Below are 21,493 nucleotides of genomic sequence, written 5' to 3'. Positions count from 1 at the left end.
TGATCCTTGTGGTACGCCGCAGATGACTTCGGTGGCCTCTGATCTGAACGGGGGGAGGCGGACTCTCTGGGTTCTTCCGGCGAGGAAGGAATTGATCACCTCCAGTGCCTTCTCCTGGATTCCGATGTTGCTGAGGCGCTGCACTAGGGTGTGGTGGCAGACCGTGTCAAACGCTGCGGAGAGGTCCAGGAGGATGAGTGCTGCTGTTTCCCCGTTGTCGAGCAGGGCTCGGATGTCGTCGGTGGCTGCGATGAGGGCGGTCTCGGTGCTGTGGTTGGCTCTGAAACCGGACTGTGAGTGGTCGAGGGATCCATTCGTCTCGAGGAAGGCGGCCAGCTGTCTGTTGACGGGCAAGGAAGGAGCGAGATGAGGCGATAGTTTTTGAGGTCGGTGGGGTCCGCTGATGGTTTCTTCAGAAGGGCACTGAGTTCGGCGTGCTTAAAGCTCTCTGGGAAGGTGGCGGTGTCGAAGGAGACGTTGATGATGTCCCGGAGATGGGGTGCGATGATGGAGTCGGCCTTGTTGAAGACGTGGTGAGGGCAGGGGTCGGTTGGTGATTCGGAGTGGATGGCGTTCATCGTGCGGATGGTGTCTTCGGTGTTGACCGGAGTCCAGGCGCAGAGGGTAGTGGTGAGGGGCGTTGGTGCGGTCGTTGGGTGCGTCGGCTGTGTGCTGAAACTGTTGTGTATATCTGCGATCTTGCCGTGAAAGAACGAGGCGAGCGAGTCGCAGAGGTCTTGTGATGGGGTGATGTCGTTGTTTCCAGCGCTAGTGTTCAAGAGCTCTTTGACGATGTTGAAGAGTTCCTTGCTGTTGTGGGCGTTGTTGTCTAGTTGTTCCTTGAATGCGGTTTTCTTGGTGGTGTGGATCAGCTGGTGGTGTTTTCGGGTGGCGTGTTTGAGGGTGGTCATGCTGTCTGTTGTCGGGTCTCTGCGCCAGGCTTTCTCGAGGACTCTGCAGTTCTTCTTAGAGCTCTTGAGTTCGTCGGTGAACCAGGATGCTTTCTTGTTGCCGGGTCTGATGGGGGGGCTCTTCAGTGGAGCGAGGTCGTCTGCGCAGTTGCTGATCCATCTTGTGAGGTTGTTGGCGGCTTGGTTGGGGTTCGTTGAGCTGGCGGGAGGGTTCTGGCTCAGGGATGTGGCGAGCTGGTCGATGGTGATCTTGTTCCAGCTTCTGCGGGGAACCTGTTGCGGGTGGTGGTGGAGCGTGGTCCTTCTGAAGCTGAAGTGGACGCAGCTGTGGTCTGTCCAGTGGAGTCCGGTGGCGTGGCTGAAGGAGATGTCCTTGCTGGAGGAGAAGACTGGGTCAAGCGTGTGGCCGGCGTAGTGGGTGGGGGTGGTCACCAGTTGCTTGAGTCCGAGGTTGGCGAGGTTGTCCAGCAGGGTGGTGGTGTTGCGATCGTTGTTGTTTTCCAGGTGGAAGTTGAGGTCCCCTAGGAGGATGTAGTCAGCTGAGGGGAGGGCGTGCGGGCTGATGAAGTCGGCGATGTCTTCGCTGAATTGTGTGCGTGGTCCCGGCGGTCTGTAGATGAGGGTGGTCTTGGGGTCGGTGTGTATCCGGAAGTGCAGGTGTTCGGCGGTTGTGAGGGTGTCGTCGGTGTTGGTCGTGATGCGGATGGTGTTCTTGTGGACGATGGCGATGCCTCCTCCTGTCTGGTTGACGCGGTCCCTCCGGGTGATCTTGTATCCGTCCGGGATGGCGATGGCGATGTCTGGCGCTGAGGAGGCGTTCATCCAGGTTTCCGTGAGGAAGGCGACGTCTGGAGATGTGGAGTCGAGGAGGTTCCAGAGTTCGACAGAGCGGGTGTTGAGCAGGATGCACTACAGGTGGTTGTTGCTGGTGCTCGGCTTGGCGGGTGCGGTGCAGGTCCGGATGCAGGAGAACTTGCAGGATTGGCAGGTGAAGGGTCCGTGGGTGCGTCCTGGGGTGGCTCAGTGGCAGCCGGGGATCCAGCCGTTGTTGAGTGCGTTGAGGGTGGCTGCGTTGTAGGTCTGGCGGGTGGGCTGGCATCTGCGGGGGCCAGGGGGTCTGGCGCTGGGCGCGGTCCTGGCGTGGACTGGCGTAGACGGGCTTGCCATGTAGTATCACATATTAATCATCCAGTTCCTTAAAGGAATCTTCAGAGCATATCCTCCAATAAAGTCACCGCCATCTGCATGACAGCTTAACATCGTTCTTTACCAACTGATGGATGTGCCTATTCATAGAGCTGAACTGAAGTTCCTTACTTGGAAAGTGGTGTTGCTACTAGCCCTTACTTCAGCTAGAAGAGTAAGTAAACTCCAAGAATTCAAAAACACCATGTTAATTATTCGTACTAATCCCAAGTTCATACCAAAGGTTACCTCTGATTTTCATCTCAATCAACCAGTTATGCTAAAGACTTTTTCCCAATCCTCAAACACCAGTGGAAACCAGTCTTCATATTCTTTATGGCAAGAGATGTTTAAAGTTTTACTTACATCGCACAAAGCATATTTGTACGACTGATCAACTTTTTGTGGCCTATGACAACAATAACAAAGGTAAATCAGTGTCCAAGCCCATCATAGCAAGATGCCTTTCAACAGTCATGTCATTCTAAGGCAGGCTGGCCTTTAAGACAAAAAACTAAAGCACACTCTACGATAGTGGTTTCTACAATGTCTGCTTTATTTGCTGGTGTTCCCATCAAAAGAATATGCTGTGCTGCAACCTGGAAGAGCATGCACACTTTCACCTAATACTATTGTATGGTTTTGATGCAGAGCACTGATACAGCCGTGGTTCAAGCGGTACTTAGTCATCTTTTCCAATAAGGTGCGCCTGTTACCATACAATGTATTCTGATTCAAGCATGTGAATTTATGCAAGATTACCCCAATACTGGAGAAAGAACTGGTTACTTACCTCTAACTCCCATTCTCCAGTATTGGCAACTTTCATAAATTCATACGTGACACACTCTTCTCCCCTTAGAGGCTCTCCTTCTTGGCCAGTGATGATTATCCCACTAGTGCTTGGAAAATATGAGGGAAGATGTCCCTGTTGGGAGTGTTTGAAGGGTGCTCTTACATGATTAGTAATTATTCTTCTGTGGTCCTTTTTGTTTATTAAAGGACATAGAGAGGCTATAAGCTGAACATTGCATTCCTTTTATAGCCTATTAAATTGATACATACTGCTTGCAAATGTGACAGATTACTCTACCTGCCAAACACTTAGTCCACCCACCTCATTTAGAGGCGTGAGGACATTAAATATTCAGTCGACTGAGCCCTATTGGCTCCATCGTAAGAATACTTCCTATGACTGACAATGAAGCAGGGGCCATCAGAGGTATTTTTAAATGCAATAATGGTCGAGCAAAACACAACTTAAAATGGGTTTTACATAGTGATGGCTATGCAATAGAGTCAATGGGCTCTCCTGCATACTGGAACTTAACCTGTTGATATTTCCTATTTGTTATTTTTTAATGTAATTTTTTTTGTGTATTGCTGCATCCCCTCGTTCTAGTTTAACTCATCTTGATAATCTCTCAACACTAGTGAGTCGTAAAAGTGTTCAGAATTTCTCTTTCTTTGAGAATGCAAGTGAACTCCTTTGGATCATGTGATGGGTAAACCAGTATAAATCAACATACCCCGTCCTGTGAGGACCTTTTTGTGTTAAGATATGTACGTTAAATAAGTCAATAAAAGGAAGTGGTGTAACTTCCCTTGACCTCATTCTTCTATATTGAAGAGAGTGGCACAAGTCAGGGGGGGTAGATGTTGTGATTCTATGACGATATGTACATAAACAAGTTTGACCCTTTAAAATCATAAGATGACCCAACCTCAGAATTTTACTGTTGTAAATTCATCAAACATGGGCCCTTTTGTAAATGTTGTTAGCAGTTATACTGTGCCTTGCTGTGATCGGAGTAATGCAATCAGGGTGGGTGTCTTCCTCAAAGCCAGGGTGTCAAGCGGTTCAAATGATTCTACAGGTCCTTGACGCTGTCCACTTCCAACGCTGCTAAGATTTGTTTAGAGATGCCCTTCTTGAAATCCTACTCTCTTTGACTTGGGGCCAGACAGATTTTCTTCTCGAATTCAGGCTCAGTACTGTGTTAGTTCTCCTTTCATCCGCTTGCTCTTTTCCCCAGTTCTCTGCCCCGAAACGGAACTGAAGGATGTTGCATGTAGGAAAAAAATCCTCTTTGCAGGTTTTTGAAGTAGGGCTTGTCTGTATGTGCTGCACACCCTTAACTCACTTTTTCCTACGTTCTGTGCTTGACCAAGTTCCTGTTTTTTTTGTGCACGTGGCAAATACTGCAGGCCAATTGTAAGAGACTGTTAATTTGCAGGAGCACAAGGGGCAAAGAGGAAGGGATTTTACTTCCTTATGTTCTTTTCCTAATGGTAAACAAAGAGTTGGGCCCCCATCATGAGGGTCATAGGAATACAGAAGCACAACACCATGATTGAGCACTCTGATACCACTTGCTGTGGAAATTTATATGTTCCATATTTTCCAAGGAGTACCTTGCAAATATCTCCTTGGAAAACCTTATGCTGCCATAATGCGTTAAAAATAAGGTTTTTCCTTCAACAGAGATGGACGCACACAGACTGCTAAGAGATTAGAAGCACCCGAGGGGCTTCAGAAAGGTGCAACTTTGGTCCTGCCTTTGAGTTATTTTGGAACCTTTGAATTCGTTTGGGCACGACCATTTTAATTCTTGACATAAGAGGTGTCATTAAAAGGGAAACATCCATATTTCATTTATTGAAAGTGCCTATAATCCGCTCTCTTCGTTTGGAGCCTACAGGCCCATATAATACATCTTCACCATCCAGATCAGGGTGGCTCATGGTGCCCCACTTCCAGTCCTGAGAAAGACCCCGTTGTAAGGAAATAAGCAACCTACTATTAATTGGGGTCGAAATGTCGACTGTGTTACCGTCCTGTGCCAGTTTGGCCAGCAGTGCTTTTTCACTGTGTCATTGTTTCAAACGATGGATGTATTGTGTTATTATTTAACTAAAAGGCTGAATGAAGCCATTTTCATTTTCCAAACCATGTTGTGATGGATATATTGTCACTACCTTTCCTTTCACTTTCCCAACCCTCACTAAGTGCACACAACTTCTTGCCCTCCCCCTCCGAGTGGGGCACATCTGTGATGCACTGTTTACCGGATTAATTACTGGATCGTGATTATTTCATGCTGATCGATAAGATTAAATATTATTGATCTCAAATACATGGAGTATGATTGTATTAATGCCTGATAACATTTAATTTTGTGTGTTCGTAAATATTTTTTTCTATTGGGGTCTACTGTTTACTGTACTGCCATAATACCACATGCAGAATAGAAATACATCTTGGAATCCTAATTGTGCCATTAACTGCTGTTACTAACCGTATGGATAATTTTGAGAAACTCAAAATAAGGAGCTAAGTATATAAACTGGAGGCATACAATTAATACAATGAATATTTTCCATACTTTGATGGGAAGCATGTATGCAGTCAGTATCCTTTACTAATTTGGTTTATTTTCCAGTGATCTCCTGTTTTTCATTTTAAATTTTCTGTCTAGTCACCGAAAGACTATTCACAATCCGTATGATTTCCTTTTGCTTTACAGTGTAACAAAGTTGTCGGTAAAGTACAGATCCAAGTGGCTGACCTATCGGAGATCCCAAGGTGCAGCTGTAAACCCACTGATGAAAATCCTTGTGGCCTGGACTCTGAATGTCTGAATAGAATACTGCAGTATGAATGCCACCCTCAGGTGTGCCAGGCAGGAGAACGCTGTCAAAACCAGAATTTCACAAAACGACTGTATTCAGAAACGGAGATCATCAAAACTGACCAACGAGGCTGGGGTCTCAGGACAACCAAAAATATCAAGAAGGTATGACTGCTTAAAAAAAACAAAAAAAAATCTGCATATTCAGAAAAAACCCGGCGCCACCTGTTTCCCCCTAACATTGCACATCTGGAAATTATCCTTTTGGTACTTTGAAATTCTGTGGAAACCCACCTCAATGATATGAGTTTTCACCACCTCCTGGTGTAAATAGTCCTATGTTATTTTTATATAAGAACCCAATACGATAGTGAATATCTGTGTCATGACACTACAGGGGCAATGCATGGTCACACGACCAGTATACAGCTACACAAAATTGTCTTATGAACATGCTCTCTTCTCCATAATAATCCAATTGGAAAGGTGCACTAGGGAAAGGTTTCTCATCCAAATAATTTCCAAACAATATTTGTCAACAGTCCTTTAGGTCGAGCAATTTATTGCTCTGAACCTATTACATGTGACCAAATTCTGTTGAACAAGCAGATTTCTCACAATGCATGTTGTGTACTGGAGCGTGGCTTCCCCAGGCGCGCGCTTGGCCTCACTCAAACCCCATATGCCTGCTCCCCCTCCCCTGCCCCCCACGCCTCGCACCAGACTTCATTGGAATGCGCTCCGTGCATTCTCCCCTCCCTTTCAGCCATCCCTTTGAAGTCTGCTCGCATTTCCCTCCTCCCCCTTCTGGGTCCTTGGCTCCTTGGCATTCCTCCTCCCTTCTGGCCCATGCTTCTTATTAATAGGTCGAGCCTGACCCCCATCTAACATGCTTCTGGTATAAAAACACTGTTTCCAAGAAACTGCTAAAAAAATCTCTTACATAAACCAAAATGCATCCAAAGTCATTGTCATCCTTTTGAATACTATAGTTTTGCTGATAAACCATTTTTTCTCCACCACATACCCGTTTCTCTTCATCCCAGTGTTTTGATGAAAAACCTTTTACATTCCATGGTGATGCTGGTGATAATTCTTCTGCACAAATGACTTGCATTTTACTCCGTATAAAACATATTCAGGCCTATAAGCTTCTCCCCTACTAATACGAAAAATGTATGTTATCTGTTTGACTGCACTACCATACTGTGACCCCAAACGGTTCGATTGTATTAATACTCTTGTCCGCTTACTCTTACCACTCTATTGTAATATGTCTCATCTCTTTTACGAATGCGCTGACGCCATTTTACTGTACCATAAATATATTTGTACTACTCATCCGAACCTTATGCTTCCAGCATCATATGCAGTGATATCCTGACATCCTAATGTTACAACATGTAGAACCTATTTAACATATCTTGTGTATTCGTAAAAAGTACTTTCAGCTAGGGGTATGTTGGCGCTGAATAACAGATGTTTATTGGTACACAACTTGGTCATACTAATTTTTATCTACCGCAGATGGATGAAAGGCAGAGTGGTCCCTCTGGGATTTGAACCTCTCACCATGAAATCGAACACAGGCCCCTGCAGTGGACGCCTTAGTCCACAAAGCCACCATACCCGGCGGGTATGTGTACTTGTGTGCACCCCCCCTTTCACACTCCCACATCTGTATTGTTAGTTTTTGTGCTGGTCTACATTGTTAAACAGCGCTCTCTATCCCACTCGGGTCTACTTTGCGCTTTACAGAAAACAGCAAAATAAAACAAAACGTACCCCGTTGCTCTTTCCTTTTACCACGCTTCTTATTAATTAGGTCGAGCCTGACCCATTGCTTGTTAAAAATAATACTTTGCCGCAAAAGCACTCGTAAAAACAATAGTTCACTTACCTTTAATCCAGGGAACCACAATCAAGCTCAAATACGAAACGTGCACTGCTGGCATTTCATGTTGCTGAGGTCGATAATAGTATAGTGACAAGACCTACAGATTTTTTCCTGTACGGGCTGGTTTTTCACCTTCTGACCGACCTAATTCAATGGTATATTTGCTCCAGTACATGTTTTTTTAAAGGGGCGATTACAAAATGTAGGAAGTGTTTTAAAGGCTTTGCAAAACACGGATAGTTTGCATATTTTATTGAGGAAACAATGTCATTTGCAAACAACTTTTGAAGTTTGATTTGCGTTTCAATGGCAGTTTTCCCTGCCTGCTCGGTTATCCTTTGCTGTGTAGTGCTGTCTTTCTACGCACTACTTGATTTACTACTGTCGTTATTCTGCTAATCTTCAAAAGTTTCACAGTTGATGTATTGTGCCCTTCAGTATTTCATGCTGCTGAAGTCGATAAGATGGTAGGGTGACCAGGCCTACCGATTTTGAACAAAGTGGTACAAAAGGGGGGTGGTGATGGACAGAGCATCTTAACCAATCAAACACTCGCACCCAGTCAACAGATCTGGGTTTAATCCATCACCATTCTTTAGCCCACTCTGCCACCCCAGTTCAGACATGGCCATATGCAAATCAGTCTGACCCTGTGCCTCATGGAAACAGTCCAGCCCGAACTGCCAAGCCATGCCTTCCCTGGACCGGAAACAAGCTTCCTAGGACCGGTTTCTGGCATTACAGCCGTCTTCAGCCAGGCTTGCTTGAATCCAGTGGCAAAGTGAGCAAGGGACTCACGTCTAAGCATACCCTGCCAACTTATTGCGAACAGAGCTGTACAAAAGGGGGTGGTGATGGACGGAGCATCTGAACCAATCAAAAACTCACACCCAGTCAACAGATCTGGGTTTATTCCATCACCATTCTTTAGCCCACTCTGCCACCCCAGTTCAGACATGGCCATATGCAAATCAGTCTGACCCTGTGCCTCATGAGAACAGTCCAGCCCGAACTGCCAAGCCATGCCTTCCTGGACCGGAAACAAGCTTCCTAGGACCGGTTTCTGGCATTACAGCCGTCTTCAGCCAGGCTTGCTTGATTCCAGTGGAAAAGTGAGCAAGGGACTCACGTCTAAGCATACCCTGCCAACTTATGGCGGCTGCTGCATTTTCTACTTCTGCCCAGGGAACCAAAACAAAGGAAATACTTACGCCTGTCCTGGTTTTTAGAAAGGTGCAAATAAAAAAAGGTTGAGAGATTTTTTTAAAAGGCTTTTTGAAAAGTGAAAAATAACTCTCCCCCCTCCCATCTTCCCTCTCTCCTCAACCTCCCCTCCTCCCTCTCTTCTCAACCTCCCCTCCTCCCTCTCTTCTCACTCACCCCTCACTCTCTCCCCTTTCTCCCCTCGCCTCTCCCCTCTCACCACTCTCCCCTCCCTCTCTCAAATCCCACTCTCTCCTCACTCACTCCTCTCTCCCCTCTCCTCACTCACCCCTCTCCTCACCCAGCCCTCTCCCCCAGCTCCCCTCTCCACACTCTCACGACTCCCCCTCTCATCACTATACCCTCTCACCACTCAACACTCTACCCTCTCACCACTCACCACTCTCACCTCTACTCTTCCTCTCTCCAATCCCTCTCTCTCTCTCCTCACTCACCCCTCTCTCGCCCATCTCCCCTCTCCTCACTCTCCCCTCTCCTCACTCACCCCTCTCCTCACTCTCCTCTCCCCTCTCTCCCCTCTCTCCCCCTCACCACTCTCCCCCCTCACCACTCTCCCCTCTCACCACTCTCCCCTCTCACCACTCTCCCCTCTCACCACCACTCTCCCCTCTAACCACCACTCTCCCTCTCACCACCACTCTCCCTCTCCCCACCACTCTCCCCTCTCACCACCACTCTCCCCTCTCACCACCACTCTCCCCTCTCACCGCCACTCTCCCCTCTCACCGCCACTCTCCCCTCTCACCGCCACTCTCCCCTCTCACCGCCACTCTCCCCTCTCACCGCCACGCTCCCCTCTCACCGCCACTCTCCCCTCTCACCGCCACTCTCCCCTCTCACCGCCACTCTCCCCTCTCACCGCCACTCTCCCCTCTCACCGCCACTCTCCCCTCTCACCGCCACTCTCCCCTCTCACCACCACTCTCCCCTCTCACCACCACTCTCCCCTCTCACCACCACTCTCCCCTCTCACCACCACTCTCCCCTCTCACCACCACTCTCCCCTCTCACCACCACTCTGCCCTCTCACCTCTCTGCCCTCTCACCTCTCTGCCCTCTCACCTCTCTGCCCTCTCACCTCTCTGCCCTCTCACCTCTCTGCCCTCTCACCACTCTGCCCTCTCACCACTCTGCCCTCTCACCACTCTGCCCTCTCACCACTCTGCCCTCTCACCACTCTGCCCTCTCACCACTCTGCCCTCTCACCACTCTGCCCTCTCACCACTCTGCCCTCTCACCACTCTGCCCTCTCACCACTCTGCCCTCTCACCACTCTGCCCTCTCACCACTCTGCCCTTTCACCACTCTGCCCTTTCACCACTCTGCCCTTTCACCACTCTACCCTTTCACCACTCTCCCCTCTCACCACTCTCCCCTCACCACTCTCCCCTCACCACTCTCCCCTCACCACTCTCCCCTATAGCAACTCTCTTCTCTCTCACCCCCCTCACCAGTATGCACTCTCACCACTCTCCCCTCTCACCATCACTCTCCCCTCCCAACATCACTCTCCCTTCCCCTCTCTATTCCCCCCTCTCCCCACTCTCCCATCACTTTCCCCTCCCCCTCTATCCCCACTCTACCCTCCCTCTCCCCTCCCTCCCACCACTCTCCCCTCTCACTACTCTCCCCTCTCCTCTCCTGTCTCCTCTCTCTCTCCTCTCTCTCCCCCCCTCTCCTCACTCTCCCCTCCCCTCTATCATCTCCCATCTCTCTCCACACTCCCTTCTCTCCTCTACCCTTTCTCCTCTCTCTCCCCTCCTCCCTTTCTCCCCTCTTTCCTCACTCTCCCTTCTATCCCCTCCACTCTCCCATCTCTCCTCAAGGTACACACAATTGTCAATGAGCACTAACACATTATCATTTATACCATTTCGGCATTAGTCAACACCACTAGAGCATCACTCAGCACACCAATTCATTAAACAGCATCAACACAGCATCATTCACCACCACTACACCATCTTTGATCACCAGCAGTGCATTAGGCATTACTAATACAGCATAAATCTGCAGAACTCACACTACAATTATAATATGCCCCTCAAGCGGGGCACAAATTCACCACCACAGCATCACTGAACGCCACAGCATCACTCGTCACCACCGGGCACAAATTCACCACCACAGCATCACTGAACGACACAGCATCGCTCGTCACCACCACAACATCACTCTGCGCCACCACAGCATCAATCTGTGCAACCATTCAACAACAACTGGTTCAAATATGTTCTCTCAATGTTTCAAGCTTTAATACAAATGTCACAAAAATATGTTAATATTTCACTTCTGTTCTAGGATTTTCGTCACAATAAAATACACTGAACATAATCTTCATAAGTTATTTACAAAAGTTTAAGCTATTGCCATTTTAAATTACAATAAATGTTATTTAAGTGTTAATTATTAAAAAAAAATAAAAGCCAATGTTATTTGTTATATCAATACATGTAAGTCACGAAAATACAACACACTGCATTACAAATGCTATAAGTGTCACATTTGCATAAGTTATAACTAGTGCCATTTTAAATGACAAAGCTATTAATTTCGCAATTTTTAAAACCAACACATAAATGAAAAATTTGACATTTACAATACCAATAGCTCAATCGTGCCTAATGCGAGACCTATTGCATTGCAAATGCGTGTTTTATTTATTTCTGCTTCACTTGAAATCTATAAATGTACATATAACATCCAGCCAACACGTTCCATTCAAAGCATCTCTATTAAACTTCATCAGGGCTGTGAACAACATATAAAAACACAAATATATCATCTCACATCAGGCACTAGGACACGACTGGCACATTGAAAACTACAATACAATACCAAATACATTATAGAAAAACAACACATCGCAGTACAACATGACCAATGGCAATGCTTAATCTACAGATATGCATACTAAATCCTTTCTCACAATGAGTAAAGACACAACAATACAAACATCCTAGATCATTATGCATAACAGTTTATAGAGAAAAAACATTAACGTATAGAAAAAATAGAAAAAAGCCCAAAAAACGAATACCACTCCCGTATCAACCATAGCATTGTTAGATATTCAGTGTTGCTGAACCTGTAATTGCCATAAATTAGCGCTGCCCATAATTAATATATTCTGAGCAACAGCTGTCACAGTATTTTCATAGGGTTTGAAATAGTAATTAGTAAACATATTATTAGAAGGATGATTTTGTAAAACAATAGAATATTTCATTCAAAGATCACTTAAATTATATATCTTATAATGTATAGTATTCGATAATCCATTACGTACTCCTCACCAAGAAATGAGGCATTTAAACATACCTCGTGTATCATGTTTTAGGATATTCTCATCTCATATCGAAAGCAGAAACTCCTATGTTTTCCCAATTAATATAAAAGTTAGTGCTTTAGTCAATTCCTTCTAGAAAAGGGTCATATTGGTTCCAAATGTGTTCGCTTCTCTGTCTTGACTCCTCTCTTTGCAGTCCATCCCTAGAGAATTATACTATATTGCTATATTCCAATAGCTGGCAGTATGTTGCAGTGTTTGCTCTCAGAGTTGGTCCTGCTGCCTACCCCCTCCGTGTAAGGCTTCTGGCCATGCACAGTGGGCCCACGTGGGCTGCCCTATGGGTGGGGCATGAGTGGGTGGTGCAAAAAGTATTAATGCAAGATATCTGGCAGGCCATGCATCTAAGCCAGTGGAAGGTGAATAACCCCTTCATAATTCAGCTGCCATATGTAGCAGTGCCTGGGGTTTGACAGGGGTGGAGTCATAGTAAGTTCTGATTGATATTTCCAATCACAGAATCGTCACCTTGGATATACCCCCAGATACAGATGTGGAGATTCATCTTAGCATTGCTCCTGTGCACCAGTAGATGGCATTGTGCAGTTTTGCATCAACTTTGTCCAGCCCTGGAGGCAACGCCAGAGCCACATATATGCCTTTTCCTTCTCTGGAGCTCACTCCCTTAACTTATTTTTTCTTGTTCTGTTGACAAAGTTTCATAAAAACATTTCTTACAGTTTGCAAGAGAACATGTCTCTTCCAAAGAGTACAGGTTTTAAACCTTTGTAAGGACTGTCACAAGCAGATGTCTGGTGTATCTTTGGCACATTGGGTCTTCGCACGACTCCAAGTCCTGTGGGGACTTCTCCCATTTGAATCACACTTTGATTAGGGACCTCAAAGGCAAGCTCTACGTTTCCAAACACTGCTGAAATGTGTGTAAGGGCCATTCTGATCAAAGTCCCGTTCCAGTTCTCAACGCCATTCCCACAAAATTCCAAGTCATCGGGCAAGTCAAAGTAAAAAAATTAAAAAAAACAAGAAGTGGAAGTGTGACTCGTTATGCTACTCTCGTCCAGAGAAGCCGCTAGAACATTAATGTGCCTCTTTGTATTGGTCACGGTATCCGGCTGAGAAACCCATTTCACAGCTCAAACTGATCAATACCGAATTGCCTGATTAATCAGCAACACAGTAACAAATAGAGACTTTTAAGGAAGCCATGTTGCACATCCTTGGCACCCTTCCAGCTCCCTCTGGTGTTCCTTTGGGCCTCAAGTAACCAAGGCGGCCGCAGGGCTGGCTACTGTCAGTGTATCTGTCCATGACGTTGTCTGCACGTATTTATTCTGCCGTGGGGTTCGCCCTAACCCTGTGGCCAACTACCAACTTGACTTCGAATCTGGCACTACAATCTATGATGTTGGATGGAGAAGCCATTATCTTATGAGACTAGGAAGCGAACACAACCTCAGCCAAATTCACGCCTCTTTAATCCTTGGTGCAGTCAGTCCAACATCCTTCTGACTCGGACAGAACACTACCACTAGCTTGACACTTCAGATTCCTTTTGCTTCAGACTCCGAACACAGTCAACATGGTGATACTGGAGATGACAGGGATGATGCATTCCATTATTATGTTGAGGACAATGCTTTTTATGGGCCTTCAAGACACCAGTGGGCTAGACACCTCCCTTGACGCTGGATTGAAGTTTCACCCTTGCTCTTCCACAAGCGAAGCAAACTCTTATACTGAGGTGATCAGACAGGCTACCGAAGTTTACGTCCTGGAACTACCACCCATTGAAGTTAAAAGTAATGTCCTGAATGAGGTCTTGCAACTTGGGCAGGCTTCCACAGAATCTCTTCTATCTATTGATGAAGTCCTGATAGGCACACAAATGGGCACTTGGGTCAAAACTTGCTCTTCCCAATACTAAATATACAGGTCACCAAATGACAAAGACCTGCCCTTGTGATCCTCCATTCCTTAAGCAACACTCTACGCCTGAAAGCATTATGGACTAGGCATCCACAAGTGGGCTTAAACCTAAATCCTTCCTACTATGACTCACAATAGGGGGGTCCAAACACTTGGAGACATTCAGGAAGAGAATTTAATGATGATGAATTTTAGTTTGGTTTTTGAAACATTTTTTTTTCAATAACCGTAAAAAACAATACAACCAGCCGCTTGGTCCGAGATAACAATCTCCACCAGACAGTTCACATACACCTCCCGCCAGAAGCCGCACCATATGTGTCCGTCCTCTCAGGAGTACCAGCACTTGCGATGGGAAAAGCTGAAAGACAGCAGGACCTATTGAACAAAGTTATATTCTGGATGGAAAGAAATAGACCCCTACCACCGGACAAAGACGGCGGAATCCTGAGTGTGAGAAGGGTGGGCTGGTTGGGCCCACTACCAAAAAACATTTCAGGGGACTTGGTACTGGTTAGATTCAGGAACCGGAACATCGCACCATACTTAAGATCTTGTCCGCCCCAAGAAGGGGATGGCCCAATACATATTTGGGATTTACTTGATTTTTATCCCTGTATGCCAAATATCCCCCGGTTAGGACCAACAATAGCCTACCACCACGCGTTGGGTGGGGAAGTCCAGGTACCCAGTGGTATTAGTTTCTCTGTTTCCAACAGATTTGATCCATTGTACAACTGTCGTAACTTTTGAGTCTACTCATCTTAAAGGACAAACCCGTGTATCTTTACTCCAGATAGGGATAAACCCCTTGAATAATATGTTACACTACTGAACTCTGAGGTTGGGGTTATGTCTTTTTTGAAAATGAAGTTATGTTATTCTTGAATGTACACATTTATTTTTAATGATTGTCTTTTTTTGTACGCTTTTATGATTTTAAAAAACAAAATCGAATAAAGCATTTCAATACAATATACCAGACAGTTCACAAAAATTTTTGGTTTAGGTTTAATGTAATTTTGATAATGCGTCGTATGTTTGTGTTGCCTTAATGGCATATTACCAAACTAATAAATTAAACTGAGTGTTTTCCTAAGCCAGTATCGCCCTTTGCTCAGTAAATTCAGCTGTTTCATGGGACAACACTCATATGAGATATGGTCATGGGATCTTAGCGACAGTACGTGATGAATATTGGATCAACCTTGTGTTGGTCATTACAGAGCAAAGTAAGTCATCTACACTGGGCTTAACACCACTGACTTCTTAGCCACCACTGACTTCTTAGCCTGGGCTCTCAGTACCAACTTGGTGCTTCTGCATCAAATGCAAATAAAACCCACAGGCTTCTCGGGTGATGTTCAGGTGCCACTAATTAACATAACATTTGATTCCACCCATCTCTTCAAAGATCAGGCAGACTCTTCCCTGGAATGCTTTAGGAAGTTTGGGGTCACAGCACCCTTCTTTTGGCCTCTCTGCACCTGTGCCTCAGTATCTTCTTTCAATGCTTCAGAAGGGATTTGATGAAAACACTTCGCCCAAGCCCACTTCCACCAGATAATATCCAGATCATCAGGCACAACTCGCTGCTTAATCCCCCACTCCTCCTGTTAATACCACAAAATCTCTTCAGCTGACCCTCTGCAGCACATGTCCACCTTATTAGAGGCGGGATAAAGTATTACCTCCACAGGTAGCAGGGCATCACTTCCAACAGATGGGTGCTTCAAGTAGTCTAGCAAGAATATGCCATACCATCCAACCCACCTCACATTCCACCTTCCTGAAAGAGGTCTTCGGAGGGCAATTTGTCCATTTTGTTGCAGGATCTCAAGGCTCCTGTGGATAAAGGAGCCAGAGAGATGGTCCCAGAATCGTAAATATGGACTTGAAGTTGCTCCTGTTATTTCCTGGTGCTGAAAAAAGACCGAGGCCTGTGTCCTATTTTAGATCTTCGCTCTCTCAATTTCTTTTTGAAAACGACAAATTCAGAATGCTCACATTGGCCCAAGTTCTATCTAGCTTGAATCCCGAAGACTGGATATTAGCATTGGACCTGCTAGAGGTCTATTTTCACTTTCCGTCCTTCAGTCCCACGGGCGTTCCTAGTGCTTCAAGGTGGGCCAAGACCAATTTCAGTTCCCCATGCGCACCCTTTTGTCTCACTAGTGCCCCTTGAGTGTTCGCAAACATGATGGAGGTGGCTGCATCACACCTTCCGAGGTTGGGAATACCTGTCTTCCCTTGGATCGACATCTGGCTGTTGCAAGTGGGCTCACCACAGTCATTCATTGCCAACCTCCAGACTATGGCAAACTTCTTAATTTCTTTGAGGTTCTCGATCAACATGCAATAGTAACACCCGACTCCTTTACAGAAGCTCTGGTTCATCAGAACTATCCTGAATATGGTGCAGTTTGAGGCCTTCCCCCTTGTTCACCAAGTTCCAGTAATTGCGGCCATGATCCCAATGTTTCAGCCTCGGTCCTGGGTCTCAGTGAGGGTGGCTCTGAGACTTCTTGGCCTCCTGCATTCTACTTGTCGATTACGGAAGCTGGCACATGTGGGCTCTGCAATGCTATCTGAAGTCTCCATGGGCTCAGCACCAAGGAAACCTGTCCGATTCCATCCAGGTTTTGTAGGGGATTGTCAGAGACCTGCAGTAGCTGCTCAACTGCAGTTGTATCAGTGGTAGAACCATCTTCCAACCATACACAGAACTGACAGTGATGATGGATGTGTCAGTATTGGGCTGGGGAGGTCATCTGGCAGAGGTGGAGATTAAAGGACTCCGGTCTCCAGCTGAGACTCTTTTCCACATCAACCTGTTGGAGTTGAAGGCCATTCCCTTGGCAATTAAGGCCTTCCTACCATCCATCAAAGTGAGGCTGGTCCAGGTTTTCATGGACAAAACCACTGCCATGTGGTACTACAGCAAACCAAAGTGGGTCCTGATTCCTCTGCCAGGAGCCTCTGCCGCTGACAACAGGGCATGTCTCTAGTCATGAACCGCTTGTCAGGATTTCTGACCACCAGGGTGGACTAACTTAGCCAGTGATGCCTAGCAGATTATAAACAGCAGATACACCTAGAGGTTTGCATGGTATCTTCTAGTAATGGGTAGAGCCCTGACTCGCATCTCTCAGCCACCACAAGAACACGCAGTGACAGGATTTTTGTGCATTGAAGTTCCCAAGAAGACTTTCTCTCAGCGACGTATTCTGTCATGGGTAGAGCTTGGTACACCTGTATGCCTTCCCACCTCTGCCTATCCTGTCCAGAGTTCTGAAGAGCAGGAATAACTGAGCCCAAGCTTTTAGGATGGGTAAGGTTTGTGGCCTGGTGTACATCCCACCATACAGATCCATTACAGGCAAAGTTGTCAAATGTTTTTTTTATGCTGTCTTTAGCCCAGCAAGGAGTTTCCATGGGCCCTGTTAAAGGTTAGTTGACCCTTTCAATCTTATTGCATTTACCAGACAAACCATCTTATTTTAAATGACCTTTTGTGATACACTTTCTTAAAGGGCTGGTTGGTATATTTCCACCCAAGCCTTTTGGGATAACATAGTGGAGTCTTAATTTTGTTCTCACCTTCCTTGACCAGTTATAAAAATTCGGGGCGGGGGGAGGGGCAGTTGGGAAAAACTCTGACCAAGGAAACCCAGGCTACCAAATTGTCTGCCACCTGTTCTGGAATCATGCTTATTCTGCCTCTTCTCCCTCAGCCCTCGGGGAGGCTGGTAATCCAGGCTCTGATCTCTCACGTCTGGACTACGGTAACTCGCTCTACCTAGGTGCCCCCAAGGCAGGTATTCATCAACTTGAAGTTGTGCGAATTGCAGCTGCGTTCTTGCTGTCAGGGATATATGAATCCGCCATACAGGGATTGATTGACCTCCACTGGCTGCCTGTTGCCACACAGGATTTAATTTAAATCCTTGTGCACGGTGCACATCGCCGTTCATATGAGCCGTCCCCCCCATCTCCCGTCAACCAGTTACCCCTTACTCTCCTAAAAAGCTTCTGCGATCTATTAACTCACATTTAGCCACTGTCCTTACTATCAGAAGAGCTAGACATGGAGGGACGTCTTTTGGCTTTAACACGGCCATGCTCTGAAATTCTCACCCCGACCATGCGATCCATGAACAAGGAGTTGAGTTTTTGAAAATCCCTCAAGACCTGAATATTCAATAATTGATCTTTTAGGTGATGCCTCTGGTCTTGAAGAGGCGGTTCTCTTTTTCCGTCAATGCTGTGTTGCCTTCGGGTCGCCATGCGCTTAATAAATCCCTTAGCATAGTGTATGTGTACCACCATCTGAGCTGATGCACAGCTGATCTTTACATCTACTGACTCTCAAAAAAGTCTGTTCAAGGCATGTGAGCTGTAGATCACATGCTTTGCATACTCCTGCCATCTAGTGTTGGGTCCGGATTTTGGCAAGTTGTTTTTCTTTGAAGAAGTCTTTCCTAGTCATGGGGTAAGGTGACTCCTCCTTTCGGTGATAGTGCGCTTGGTCATCGACTCCATTGTCAGATTGTTTTTTTCCGCCATCGGGTTTGGATGTGTGTTGCTGCACTCCGGTTCGAAACCATTCTTTGGTTTCCATCGAAGCGCAACCCTCTCTACCTCGACGGTTTTGTTTTCATGTGCTTTTCCCACTTCTTAGCATATTGTTTCAGTCGCCGACTTACTTTCGATCGGAAAGCTTCATGGAAGGCCTTCCGGCCTAACTGTGTCAGGTCAGCTCTCCATCTGTGGAACGGACAACGTTCAGATTTTACCCTCATTGCCACGCGAAGTGTCCGCGCACTGATTCACACAAAGGAGGAAGACTGACGCCTGCCAATCATTTAGATCAAAGAAAACTCTTTGAGATCGTCAGGCCCGACGTCGAGAAATGCAGCGTCAAAGCATCGAAGATACACCGGACATCTTCGGTGAACATTCCAATCAACAAGATGTGGAAGCATTAGCGGCGGAGGAAGAAGAAATCTTCTCTGGTCAGGACTCCGGATTGGACCATGAGATGGACCTTGACGTTGAAGAATTGCCGCAAGGATGAGGTCATCCAAGCAGAAATCCAGCTCGGAGCCAAAACTTTCTACTCCGAAAGCGAAACAGCCTTCGGAACCGAAATCTTCCAAAAGCGCATCACATCGGAACCGAAAACACCGGCACCGAAAACAAAACATGCTGTGTCCAATCTGAATTTAGACGTCGTCCTACCAAAAAAGGATCGAAAACAAAAAGAACTCTATCAACCCTGATAAAGGTTGTATACACACTAAACTACCTCAAAATCACAAACTTCTAGATGAGGACACTCATTAAAAGATTCTTTTAAAGAGGAAATCTGTTGCCACCAGTCCTTTTCATCTACCACACCACCATCCTCTCCACCTCAGGATTCTCCACAATCTCACCATGATAATGATATTGATGATGAGGGTACACATTTACCAGCAGACCCATGGCATGATTATACTATTGATCCCCCAACGGATAACGACCCAGACCTTTACCCTGCCAAGCCATCACCCCCAGATGACAATGTAGCCTACCAAGAACTCATTTCCAGGGCAGCAGAATATCATGAGGTGGCACTACATAAAGAGGTGTTAGAGGAAGATGTTTTGTTCTCGACTTTAGGGTTCACACCTAGGTCGCCGCAAACACTTGCTATGGTCAAGGGCATGATGACACACACAGATCACATTTTGAAGGATAATGTGCGTGCACGCATATTAACTCCTAGTGTCGATAAAAAATATAAGGCCTCCCCAACTGATCCACTAATTATCAAGGGACAATTACCATTAGATTCATTAGTTGTATCTAATGCTCGTAAAAGGGCTAATTCCCAAACATCTGGGGACGATCCGCCACTGGATAAAGAGTCAAAGTTAATTGATGCTTTTGGCAAGTGCATAGCGGCTCAAGCTGCCAATCACTGGCGTATTGCAAATATGCTAGGTCTTTTATCCAGATACGACAGGGCTCATTGGGACCAAACGGAGCATCTGCTTCAATGTCCTCCAGATGAGCATAAAATCAGAGCCCAGGACTTAGTAAATGAAGGGAAACTAATTTCTAACTCTTCAATAAGGTGTGCGTTGGATGCTGCTGATACTGCAGCTAGAGAGGTCAACACCAGCATTCTTCTCAGGAGACATGCTTGGCTAAAGATCTCTGGATTTAAACCAGAGGTCTAACAATTCATCCTGACCACACCATTCGACAAAAAACATCTTTTTGGACCTGATGTTGATCAGGCTGTGAAAAAAATGAAAAAGGACTCCAAAGTCTCCAAATCTATGGGAGCATTCCAGTTCCCTTCCAATAGAGGTTCCTTTCGTCGGTCCTTTTACTGAGCAGGGTCTAAGACTACACCCTCAGACCAAAATACATCCACCTATAAGGGTAACAACCAGTCATCTCCTTTAAGAGGATTCTTTCGAGGAGGTTACAGAGGGAACAATTCTACGGGTAGAGGAAAAAGCAGTATGCCCCGTAATTCCCCTTCCCCTTATAAGCAGTGACTTCCCCACACTTCCCCGACTATACCGCACCTTTCGAGGGAAGACTGAAACAATTCCTCCCCATTTGGCAGTCCATAACTACAGACAAATGGGTGATTGGAATTATTCAACATGTTTATTGCCTGGAGCTTACTAACGATTCTCCAAACATTCCCCCTCGCTCTCACAAACTGTCAGCACAACACTCGTGCTTACTTTAACAAGAAGTGCAATCCCTCTTACTAAAAGGAGCTATAGAACCAGTTCCAATACAATACCAAGATACATGGCTTTACTCTCTGTATTTTCTCATTCCCAAAAAGGACTGTTCCTTAAGACCTATGCTGGATCTCAGACATTTAAACCAATATATTCTGTCATAATACTTTCACATGGCAAAAGCAGAATTTTGTCTACTCTCGACTTAAAAGAGCCGTATTTCCATCTTCCAATGCACCCAGCATAATGCAAATACCTCAGATATGTGATAGCAGGCAAGCATTATCAATTCAAGGCACTTCCCTTTGGAGTGACAACAGCACCCAGAGTATTTACCAAATGCCTAGCAGTAGACGCAGTTCATCTCAGAAGACAGCACGTTCACGTCTTCCCATACCTAGACGACTGGCTCATCAAATTTAGCACTTACCAAACCTGTCTGCTACATACTCAAATGATAATAAACCAACTTCATCAACTGGGTTTTACAGTCAATGCACAAAAATCTCATCTGCGTCCTTTGCAGATGAGGTCATACCTAGGAGCCACTCTAAACACAGTCAAAGTTCTAGCATCTCCCAAGGTAGCCAGAATTCACAACATTCAGAATATTGAAATTTCAATCCAACCAATCCTTACCGGCCAGAGTGTTCATG

The 21,493-nt window shown here is 45.9% G+C and overlaps 1 protein-coding gene across 3 annotated transcripts in view; it reads left to right on the top strand.

Annotated features, from left to right (window-relative positions):
* NSD3 (nuclear receptor binding SET domain protein 3) overlaps nucleotides 1-21,493 on the top strand; it is a 1,711,795-nt gene that overhangs the window by 1,355,461 nt on the left and 334,841 nt on the right. For 2 of the 3 annotated variants that reach the window (XM_078666314.1, XM_078666313.1), the window contains one exon: nucleotides 5,624-5,893. In XM_078666314.1, the coding sequence (XP_078522440.1) occupies nucleotides 5,624-5,893 (270 nt within the window). Of the gene's footprint in view, nucleotides 1-5,623; nucleotides 5,894-21,493 lie in introns of those variants that run through there. The other variant, XM_078666315.1, reaches the window with a different exon arrangement.

Source organism: Lissotriton helveticus, chromosome 11 (genome assembly GCF_964261635.1).
Source record: "Lissotriton helveticus chromosome 11, aLisHel1.1, whole genome shotgun sequence".
In the NCBI taxonomy this organism is placed as follows: Eukaryota; Metazoa; Chordata; class Amphibia; order Caudata; family Salamandridae; genus Lissotriton; species Lissotriton helveticus.
Note: the sequence above shows the minus strand (reverse complement) of the source record. Positions and strands in the feature narration are given on the sequence as shown.